This window comes from Doryrhamphus excisus, chromosome 2 (assembly GCF_030265055.1).
Source record: "Doryrhamphus excisus isolate RoL2022-K1 chromosome 2, RoL_Dexc_1.0, whole genome shotgun sequence".
NCBI classification, from domain to species: Eukaryota; Metazoa; Chordata; class Actinopteri; order Syngnathiformes; family Syngnathidae; genus Doryrhamphus; species Doryrhamphus excisus.
The window spans coordinates 30,100,000-30,112,506 of NC_080467.1; the positions used below are offsets into that span (position 1 = coordinate 30,100,000).

The following is a 12,507-nucleotide window of genomic DNA, read 5'->3' on the forward strand; positions in this document are numbered from 1 at the left end:
ACATACCCCAGCCTTCCATCCATGGCAGCCGCTCCTCCAGGGATGATCTTGGTGATGAAGATCCCCGGATCGTCAGGAATGTGGGGGTTATCTATGCCTCCTGCAATGCTGAAGCCCAGGCCGGAGTTCCCCTGCGCACATTGGAAAGGCGACATGCGGGTGAGGAGGTGGCCGCCATGATCCAGGATGGATCCGCTTTTCAACTGGTGAGAAACGTTGGCGTTAGTCCGGTAGATTAGAACCATTGCTGGAAAACGACCCCCCCCACCCAACCACGTGTTCTCGTGAAAGTGGTTGTAGGACCTGAGGTAGGGATGAACATCTTCTCCACGCCATCCATCTTTGGAAGACGGCGTTCCGTGTGACAGATTTTATTCTTTTCTATAATTTATGAAGGACGCCACGGAGCGGCGTTCCACGCCCAAGAGGATGAAGGTCCTAGACAAGAATGGCGCTCACCTGCGTGCTGTCCCTTTCCTGTAAGACAAGCTGCACACTGACTACTCTCCGAGTGGCGTTGCTACGGTATCGTCCCTTTAAAGCCGGAACGTGTGAGATGGCGTATGCGAGCCTACGTGGGCGGCGGCACCACAGAAGAGAACATCTCCGCCGCCGCCAGGCCAGACCTGGACTGACGAGCGCAGCGACGGGGGAAGGGGGGGGTCCTTTACCTTCCTGCCGATGACATCGCCGAGGGGATTACGTAAAGAAACGCCTCGCTGTCCTGCGCTCCCAACACGCACGACGCACGACGCACGCCACCTACGACATGATGGCTGACACGCAAAGATGTTCCAGTCACGTCCGTAAGGAGGTCTTCACTCCCGCTTGGAAGAGAATGAATGCATGCTGGAGCCTATCCCAGCTGTCTGTGGGTGAGAGGCGGGGCCAGCCAATCACAGGGCACATATAGACCAGTCCCGCCCACATTCATACCTATGGACAATTTGGAGTCGCCAATGAAGCTAACATGCTAACATGTTTTCGGAATGGGGAGGAAAGCGGAGTACCTGGACGGCAGAACACAGAGATCCTGGCTGGGACCAACATGCTAACCGCTAGGCCGGCTAGGGATGGCGCTGCTAGCCATCCACCATCCTGATGTGGGACATCAACACACTTCTCGTCCTTTAGCTAAAACTAGCAAGCTAGCTAACATGTCATCCTGGGAGGATTTCGGGAGCTTCGTTCCTGGATGGTTCCACATGGCAACATAGAGAGGAACGCTACACCTAGCCTTCAAATTAAAAGCTCCAAGATGTAGCGTTACTTTGAGCTAGTGGTCTGGGGTGTCACCAACCGTGGGGTGTCACCAACCGTGGGGTGTCACCAACCGTGGGGTGTCACCATCCATGGGGTGTCACCAACCGTGGGGTGTCACCAACCGTGGGGTGTCACCACGCCAGGAAGCTAGTTCTTGGGTGTTAAGACATGGACATTTTTGGAGGTTTTATCAGAAGGTGCTGCCCCGTTTGAGATGTTGTGGTATATTCAGAAGACAGAAAGGAGATGTTCACGTCTCACATCAGGATTGCGGATGATTTGGGAAAAAGGTGGACTTTTCCTGTGGAAGTCATGGTGCCTATTTCCTTGTTGCTGTATATATAAGTATATATAAGTATATCTAATATAGCCATATTTCATAAGTAAAAGAAAGCAACTTACCCTCTCCAGGATGATCTCCTCATACTTGTACATCCCATCACTGCCATTCACCTGCCAAACGAGAGAAGACAAAGATGGACGATGACCATGACGTCCTCATCAGGACCAACACACAGAAGAGGAGGAGAAGCCCATGCACACGTTTCACACGTCTGGAGGCCGCGCGGACAAAGCCCCACGCTTGCAGCATGGCCTCCTGTGGAGATCATCTGGCTACATGTCCTGCCTTTCGTTACAAGCATTTGCACCACCGGGACACCAAACGAGCGTCTCCGACACCAACGCCCAGCCCCCCGCGGAAAAGAGAGAGAGAGAAGAAGAGGCAGGGTGAAGGAGATGATGGATGTGGGTCCACATGGCAAACAGCATGACGCTCACACACACACGTGGGAACAAGGGGGGGGGGGGGGTCGAGTGAGGCAGACAGACACGGTGGCGGGCGAGAGAGAGCGAGAGAGCGAGAGAGAGAGAGAGCAGATACTTACGTAAGGGCCTGCATCTAGTGAGTCTGCCTTGACAATGATGGGGGGAGGGTTGGCCTGTGAATATGAAGAGATACACATTATCTCAGCATATGGGGGTGGCTGCACACCACATGTGATGTCACACACACACGGGGGCCAGGTGAAGGGACGTCATGGGAATCGCCCCCCCATGGGGAGGGTGCGAGGGCCGACATTGAGGACCGGGACAGAGAGACCGCGTGAGGATGTGCTCAGACGCCTTCCATTTTAAACCTCAGAAAAAAAACTGCATCATAAGCCCCCCCCCGCCCCCCCCCACTCTATGGGTGTATTCTCTGACTGGAATATTTACCATAAAACTACAGGCCAATATGAGGGAATTATGACATCATAACGATAATCCAACAACATTAAACAAGGCTCAGATGAGGCCAGATTAGCTCTACTGTATGGGTGAGCAAATCAAGCGCTCCTTTCCCATCCTGCCTGTGACGTCACAACTTCCTGTGAGCTCACTTTCAAATGCTCCATCGTGAGGGGAAACAAAATCCTCATCATCCACCTGAAACGCCAGAAACGCAAAGTTTCCCAGAGACCTCCATGGCCTCACAGGGGCCGCTCAAAGCGTGTGCCCGAATACAGTGCACCTTGCTGGGCCACAGCAGGGGCCTCCTCCCCCTCTATACTCTGGTTGTCCTGGTAGTAGTCATGTGATGATGTTTGATTAGGACTCATCAACACATCAACAGGTACATTGGACTCCTTCTTACCTCCAGGTGTGGACACACTACACTACGGTCAGAAGGTCATGAAGGACAACATCTCATGCATCTCCACTGTGTGCTATTGTCATTGGACTCATTCAGTCGTCATTCATTCGTCATCAATTCGTCAATCATTCATTTGTTCGTTCGTTCATCCGTTCATTCATTCTTTCATTCATTCGTCATTCATCCGCTCATTCATTAATTCATTCGTTTGTTCATTAATTCATTTGTTTGTTCATTAATTAGTCCGTTCATTCATTCATTCATTTGTTTGCTCATTCATTCATTCATTAATTCATCATTTGTTCATTCATTCGTCTGTTCATTCATTCCTAAATTCATTCATTCATTCGTCATTCGTTCATTCATTCATTAATTCATCATTTGTTCATTCATTCATTCATTCATTCCTAAATTCATTCATTCATTCATTCGTCGTTCGTTCGTTCGTTCGTTCGTTCGTTCGTTCGTTCGTTCGTTCGTTCGTTCGTTCGTTCGTTCGTTCATTCATTCGTTCGTTCGTTCGTTCGTTCGTTCGTTCATTCATTCGTTCATTCATTCATTCATTCATTCATTCATTCATTCATTCATTCATTCATTCATCATTTGTTCATTCATTCATTCATCTGTTCATTCATTCCTAAATTCATTCATTCATTCATTCGTCATTCGTTCATTCATTCATTCATTCATTAATTCATCATTTGTTCATTCATTCATTCATTCATTCATTCGTCTGTTCATTCATTCCTAAATTCATTCATTCATTCATTCGTCTGTTCATTCATTCCTAAATTCATTCATTCATTCATTCATTCATTCATTCATCATTTGTTCATTCATTCATTCATTCATTCATTCATTCGTCTGTTCATTCATTCCTAAATTCATTCGATTCAATTCAATTCAATTCGAATGAATGAATGATCATTCATTCGTCATTCGTTCATTCATTCGTTCATTCATTCATTCATTCGTCATTCATTCAAAAGCAGCGATGCTCACCAAGCCAGAAAAAAAATCCTGCTGCTCAAGTCAACACAAATACATATTATGTCAAAAGTGTAGATGAGATGACAGTACTTCACCACATGGCCAAATATGAATCAATGCAGTAGTACTACATGATGACTACTTTCAAGTAGAAGTACTGTATATACACTATGTTTTATGAGTGGTCAAACATCCTGAGTGTAAGAGTTAAGCTGTAGCGCAACATTCAAAATGGAATAAAGAATAATAATATTAATGTAATATAAAATGATATGATTTCAATATTCCATGACCCTATATTCATGAGAAGGAGTTTCAAATGCTGTCATTCCCCTGGAATACACCTGGAAAGCACTTGGGAAAGTGGAAATATTCCAAGAACAAACATGGAAGGGAGCGAAGCTGTCATCGAACACAAATAGGATGAATAAATGATCATATGACAAGAATAAGGTGAAGGAATTCCAAGGATAACTTGGGAATAGTGCTACTAAATGTGAGAAGAAGAAGAGGAAGTTGAGGAAAAGCGAAGCACGGGTGAGAATATTGTAAGAATATTTCTATTTAGCGTGTGACGTTAGCGCTGACACGGCAGGGCCGCTCCGATGTTGAGGAAAAGCGTCCCTCCAAAGCCGCTCAGCGCTGATGTGCTGTGACCGAGGACAGATGTGACTCCCCTCCTCCCGTCAGCAGGCGGGGGGGGCCCCGGCTGCCTTTCCGCATATGGACCGACACATGCTGGCGTCTGGCTGACTGCGCTCGCACATCAAAACCTCAAAAACACCAACGCAACACAACTTGGGGGGCACGTCCCACGGGCACAAGGCCTGGGATGATCAGACAATAAATCCAAGAGAATGTACTGTCTGACAGGAAGAGGGTTCACTCTGCATGGGCATCGTGTTTCAACACTATAGAACAACGGCATGAATGGAGCGAGCCCTTCTGTCAGCCTCGGGTACGCAGCTTGCAATGTATGGTCAGATATTTTTGAAGCGTCCACGACCCTGTGACCTTTGCACGATAGGTGAGGTTCCATAGGAAAGCGGCGGCAGGCAAGTGAATCCACGGCTGGAATAAAACAGCAGTCTTATCTGAATAAGCCGTCTAGCTCCATCTCTCGCTAGCAAACAAAAAGGAATAACAGGGAAGATAATCTCAGCACAAGTAATCTCAACATGCGTTTGTTTAAGTCAAGTACCTGGGATTAGACTGGATTACCAGCCTCCTCCCCCTCTCGCTGCGTGGAACGCTCATCTGCTGTGTTAGCCCTCTGACGGGAGACGAGCGCGGCCAATCTGGGATCACATGACCCCTGAGGAAGCCGCAAATATTTCATTGCCTGCGCTACGGCGAGGCCACGGAGGGCCACATAAAAATTGGCAGTATCTGGATAATCCTTTGACGGGGAGCAGGTTAAGGACTACAGAGGTCAAGTCCATGGCATTTGGCAGATTGATGCCAAGCCTCGGACCCTCCGGGCGGCATCTAGGGCAGCTATGGTTCTCTCTGGTCTGTTCCAGCGGACCTTAGAGATCAGCACTCAGACTCATTTCTTCATCCAGTCATCCAGGACAAAGTCCTCAGCAACACCTGGATAGAGCGCCTGGTAACCAGAAGAACCCGGATCCAATGGAATATCTTACTACTACTACAACCTACTACAATGCTACAATCTTCTAAACGTGATTACTGCATCTAGACATGAAATATAGCACCCCCACAGTCACCTTTACATCATATTCCTCAACATAGTAGACACCATCAGAGAAAATATAGCACCCCTACAGTCACCTTTACATTAGTCAACATAGTAGACACCATCAGAGAAAATATAGCACCCCTACAGTCACCTTTACATTCATATTCCTCAACATAGTAGACACCATCAGAGAAAATATAGCACCCCTACAGTCACCTTTACATTAGTCAACATAGTAGACATCATCAGAGAAAATATAGCACCCCTACAGTCACCTTTACACTCATATTCCTCAACATAGTAGACACCATCAGAGAAAATATAGCACCCCTAGTCACCTTTACATTAGTCAACATAGTAGACACCATCAGAGAAAATATAGCACCCCTACAGTCACCTTTACATTTACATTAGTCAACATAGTAGACACCATCAGAGAAAATATAGCACCCCTACAGTCACCTTTACATTCATATTAGTTAACATAGTAGACACCATCAGAGAAAATATAGCACCCCTACAGTCACCTTTAGATTAATACTACTCAACAAAGTAGACACCATCATTGAAAATATAGCACCCCTACAGTCACCTTTACACTCATATTAGTCAACTTAGTAGACACCGTCAGAGAAAATATAGCACCCCTACAGTCACCTTTACATTCATCTTAGTCAACACAGTAGACACCATCAGAGAAAATATAGCACCCCCACAGTCACCTTTACATTCATATTCCTCAACATGGTAGACAGCGTCAGAGAAAATATAGCACCCCTACAGTCACCTTTACATTTACATTAGTCAACATACTAGACGCCATCAGAGAAATTATAGCACCCCTACAGTCACCTTTACATTCATATTCCTCAACATAGTAGACACCATCAGAGAAAATATAGCACCCCTACAGTCACCTTAACATTCATATTAGTCAAAACATGGTAGACACCATCAGAGAAAATATAGCACCCCTACAGTCACCTTTACATTTATATTAGTCAACACAGTAGACACCATCAGAGAAAATATAGCACCCCTACAGTCACCATTACATTTATATTAGTCAAAACATGGTAGACACCTTCAGAGAAAATATAGCACCCCCACAGTCACCTTTACATTCATATTCCTCAACATGGTAGACACCGTCAGAGAAAATATAGCACCCCTACAGTCACCTTTACATTCATATTAGTCAACATAGTAGACACCATCAGAGAAAATATAGCACCCCTACAGTCACCTTTACATTCATATTAGTCAACATAGTAGACACCTTCAGAGAAAATATAGCACCCCTACAGTCACCTTTACATTCATATTGGTCAACATAGTAGACACCATCAGAGACAATATAGCACCCCTACAGTCACCTTTACATTTATATTAGTCAAAACATGGTAGACACCTTCAGAGAAAATATAGCACCCCTACAGAAACACACTTCCCGGGGCGGACAATGTTACGATATAAAAATACAATGGAACTGCAAATGGAATATGTATATTCTATTTACTTTTTATGAGGTCATGTGACCAAGTGGCCACAACTCTTCCTTATCATCCGTCCATCCATCCACCCATCCATCCGTCCATCCATCCATCCATCATGCTGTCACATCTGTGGAGCACGGAGGCGTGTCATGTGGAGCTCCCACAGGAAGTGCCATGACCAAGGCAAGGCACAGGCCTCAATCCCAATTGTTAAATAATCAATGTGTTCCCATGGCAACCTCTGCTCGCGCGGCATTGGCCAGCAGGCCTACTTAGCAACACCCCCCAACCCCCCCCCCCCAACCCCCACTGAGCCCCGCCTCCTCCCAGCGCTGCCTCTCAGCAGCGAATGCCATCCATGAGGCCATTTTCTCACGCCTTCATCGTGTGGCTTTGACCGCATCATCCTCACAGACTCGTGTCCGCACTTGGACTTAGGATTGTGGTTCTAGTCTGATGTGATCTAGGATTGTGGTTCTAGTCTGATGTGATCTAGGATTGTGGTTCTAGTCTGATGTGATCTAGGATTGTGGTTCCACGACATTAGCGCCAGGTGCTATATGACATTAACCACACGGCGGCTGAGGCCTAGAAGCTTCCACATGCAAACCCATGCAGCCATTCCCGCCTGGAACGACAGCGTGCGTCCTCATTGGCTGGTGGGACGCTGGTGCCACGTTGCAGTCCGATCCGTAGCCGCTCAATCACCATGCGACAGATATCGCATCCACGCCCGCTCTGACGAGGACGGCGCGGGCGCCACGGCATGGGTGAACAATGTCGCGTCGGGCGTCAAGAACAAAGGCGGACTAATGAGATGACGCGTGGAGAATCTCTTAACCGTAAAGGTCAACGGCTCCTTCTCTGCCGCCATCGCCATCGCCATCGCAACACGTGCTCCTTTATTTATCAATGAATTCATTAGCCCGCCTCTCAAACGGCTCCATTAAAGCTCAAACTTTAGCCATTTGATGGCCGTGACGGAGCATTGTGACTCCGTGCCCCCCCCCCACGCCCCCCCCCCCCCCACGCCAATTAATAGTCCGTCACAGCTGTCAGCCTTCCCTCCTCATCCTCACGCAGCGTTGCAAAAGCACGCTGTGCTTTTCCTGCGTGCCAAATGTCACCTTCAAGTGCACGCCAAAAAAAAGGAAAAGTTACATTTGTGTTCCGCCGCTAAAGATGATAACTGACTATAGGGATGCTGTGTGTACTACTACATCTGTGTGTACTACTGTGTGTACTACTACATCTGTGTGTACTATTGTGTCTTTCCTGATCCACTTCATTCACCAGACTAACTGCTTCAATGCAGGTGGCTAATTCCTTGCTAATTAGCACGCTCCGCTAATGCCTAAAATGACCAAAGCAGGCAAAATACTGCAAGTGCTACATGCTAGCATGTATGGACCTGTTACTACACGCTCACAGCAGGGATGGAAAAGCAGAAAACCTTCTTTATAGGTATCTGTCTATATAGACAGATACCTATATAGATAGATACCTACATAGATAGATACCTACATACCTACATAGATATACACATAGACAGATACCTACATACCTACATAGATAGATACCTACATAGATAGATACCTACATACCTACATAGATATACACATAGACAGATACCTACATACCTACATAGATATATATACACATAGACAGATACCTACATACCTACATAGATAGATATATACATAGACAGATACCTACATAGACAGATACCTAGATAGATAGATACCTACATAGATAGATACCTACATACCTACATAGATATACACATAGACAGATACCTACATACCTACATAGATATATATATACATAGACAGATACCTACATAGACAGATACCTAGATAGATAGATATCTACATACCTACATAGATAGATACCTACATAGACAGATACCTAGATAGATAGATATCTACATACCTACATAGATAGATACCTACATAGACAGATACCTACATAGATAGATACCTACATAGACAGATACGTACCTACATAGATAGATACCTACATACCTACATAGACAGATACCTACATAGATAGATACCTACATACCTACATAGATAGATATATACATAGACAGATACCTAGATAGATAGATACCTACATACCTACATAGACAGATACGTACATATGTATATAGATACCTAGATACTGACATAGATAGATACCTACATAAATAGATACCTACATAGATACCTACATACCTACATAGACAGATACCTACATACCTACATAGACAGATACCTACATAGACAGATACGTACATATGTAGATAGATACCTAGATACTGACATAGATAGATACCTACATAAATAGATACCTACATAGATACCTACATACCTACATGGACAGATACCCACATACCTACATAGACAGATATCTACAAAGATAGATACCTACGTAGATAGATACCTAGATACCTACATAGATAAGATACCTACATAGACACATACCTACATACCTACATAGATAGATACCTACGTAGATAGATACCTAGATACCTACATAGATAGATACCTACATAGACAGATACCTACATAGACAGATACCTGGATAGATATATTGAAGTACATAGACAAATAGATAAAATGATACCTACGATACCTAGATAGATACCTATCAATTCCTCTCTGAATTGAACCGTGCATAAGAAACTGTAGGAGGAGGAGGAGGAGGAGGAGGAAGGGCAGGGGGAGACAGGAGGAAGATGACAGAAATGAAGAAGACTGAAAGACAAAGACACACAAAAGAGAATCAGACCAAATGGCTGAAGGGCTGCTTGGATAAAACATTAGACAGAGATGGCGCTCACCGCAGCCGTGCCAAATGTCCTCCTCTGATACACACACACACACACACACACACACACACACACACACACACACACACACACACACACACACACCTTCTCCCAAAGAAGGACTTGGCCAAATGATGGCGGCCACCACGCGTGTAGAGAGTGTGAGGATGGAAGATGGAGCAGACAGTGGACATGCTGGATGGATGAAAGATGCATGGTGCCTTCACTGTGCATGTAGGAATGTGTGTCATGTTCTGTACACTCGCTGCCACACATCAAATATGCAGGAGGAAAATGGCAAACATAGCTTCCTGCATTCCCAGCCCGTCCCGCTCGAACGTCAGCGTAGTACAAGGATGTGCCTTTTATTCCCAGCTCCGTAATCATGACTCGGGATGTACCTACGTACGTACATACATACGTATGTATGTACATACAGAGCTTTAAGGCTCCAAGGTTCTGGTTCCATTCGTGTTGGGTCCAGTTAGGCGGTGCTTCTCAAAGCTTTTCAGGAATTTAGCCTAGCATAACCAGAGAAAGGCTAACATAACAAACACAACACTATACCAACAACTCTCCTTTGGAACATTTGGAAAGAAAACTACACAGCAAATACCTTGTATATGAATACATACATTGCAAACAAGTGCATTCTAGGTATAAAAAGAGATAAAAAAGACAGCTAAAAAACCAAAAAGACAGCATTGGTGGCAGTTCCAATATGTAGCGTTACCTTTGGTAGCGGCTAACTGAGGTAAAGTCGTTAAAAAACATGCTAACCAGTGTATTTACTGTCCCCGCTCGATGTATATATAATTTTACATCTCAAGTACCACCCTGCAGTGCCTTCAGGTACGGCCATTTTGAGAACCAAGGCAAAAACGCAAAACACAACTGTGGTCAGGTTTGTTGTGAGCTAGCTTGAATGATTCATCAGATGAAAGAAATAACTGCTAAGCGCTAGCATGGAAAGTCTGGAAAATGTTCCATGACCGGAGACCCATTTCTGAATACCGTGACAGCCCTATCATTTTTACATGACATTTGTGGGGGGGGGACAACCATCGGATTTGTCCACATGTTGTGTCATTTGGAAGGAATACGTAGCGCTGGAAGAGGCGCTCATGGTGGATGTGACGCCATTAAAAATAGATCAGGCTTTGCATGTTGGATGTATGTTTTCATAGGAGCCACAGCAGCCCCCCCCCCCCCCATGACAGATGTACCTCCATGCAGGGACATGTCATGGGGGCTACTATTAAAAAACACATGAGCTGTAGGCTAGCTGTAGGCTAGCTGTAGTAGTACTGTAGGCTGTCTTTGTTTCATTGCTAGCATACTGCAAATGCAGATATTGTGTGCATGTTGGCCAATGTTGGTCCATGTTGGTCCAATGTCGGTCTATGTTGGCCCAATGTTGGCCCAATGTTGGCCCATGTTGGCCCATGTTGGTCCAATGTTGGCCCATGTTGGTCCAATGTCGGTCTATGTTGGCCCAATGTTGGCCCATGTTGGTCCAATGTTGGTCCAATGTCGGTCCATGTTGGTCCAATGTCGGTCCATGTTGGTCCAATGTTGGCCCATGTTGGTCCAATGTTGGTCCATGTTGGTCCAATGTTGGTCCAATGTCGGTCCATGTTGGTCCAATGTCGGTCCATGTTGGTCCAATGTCGGCCCATGTTGGTCCAATGTCGGCCCATGTTGGTCCAATGTCGGCCCATGTTGGTCCAATGTCGGCCCATGTTGGTCCAATGTCGGCCCATGTTGGTCCAATGTCGGCCCATGTTGGTCCAATGTCGGCCCATGTTGGTCCAATGTTGGCCCATGTTGGTCCAATGTTGGCCCATGTTGGCCCAATGTTGGCCCATGTTGGTCCAATGTTGGCCCATGTTGGCCCATGTCGGTCCAATGTCGGTCCATGTCAGTCTATGTTGGTCAATGCCGGTCCATGTTGGCCCATGTTGGTCCAATGTTGGACCATGTTGGTCCAATGTTAGCCCATGTTGGCCCATGTTGGTCCAATGTCGGTCCATGTTGGCCCATGTTGGTCCAATGTCGGTCCATGTTGGCCCATGTTGGCCCATGTTGGTCCATGTTGGCCCATGTCAGTCTATGTTGGTCTATGTCGGTCAATGCCGGTCCATGTTGGTCCAATGTTGGACCATGTTGGTCCAATGTTAGCCCATGTTGGTCCAAGTCAGTCTATGTTGGTCTATGTCGGTCAATGCCGGTCCATGTTGGCCCATGCCGATCCATGACAGTCCATGTCGATCCATGTCGGTCAATGCCGGTCCAATGCCAGTCCATGTTGGTTCATGTCGGTCCATATCGGCCCATGTCAGTAAATGCCGGTCCAATGCCGGTCCATGTCGGTCCATGCTGACCCATGTCGTTCCATGCCAACCCATGTCGACCTATGTCGGTCAATGCTGGTCCATGTCGGTCCACCTAGGATTCAGGAGAGGCCTTCCTAGGCTTTACAGGATGGCTGAATCCCACTACGCTTCATTTTGGTGCACTTTCCTTTTCCATGCTAGCGCCTTAGCATCCCGTGCTACATGAATGAAAGCGTGTTTGTCTGTTTCTGATCAACAATTGTTAATGAGCT

The 12,507-nt window shown here is 46.0% G+C and overlaps 1 protein-coding gene across 11 annotated transcripts in view; it reads right to left on the minus strand.

Moving 5' to 3' along the window:
• dlg3 (discs, large homolog 3 (Drosophila)) overlaps positions 1 to 12,507 on the minus strand; it is a 69,229-nt gene that overhangs the window by 33,490 nt on the left and 23,232 nt on the right. For 8 of the 11 annotated variants that reach the window (XM_058053256.1, XM_058053237.1, XM_058053287.1 and 5 more), the window contains 3 exons: positions 2,151 to 2,204; positions 1,666 to 1,716; positions 7 to 131 (listed from right to left, as the gene is read on the minus strand). In XM_058053256.1, coding sequence (XP_057909239.1) covers positions 7 to 131; positions 1,666 to 1,716; positions 2,151 to 2,204 — 230 coding nt within the window. The remainder of the gene's footprint in view (positions 1 to 6; positions 132 to 1,665; positions 1,717 to 2,150; positions 2,205 to 12,507) is intronic. The other 3 variants (XM_058053279.1, XM_058053295.1, XM_058053264.1) reach the window with 1 other exon arrangement.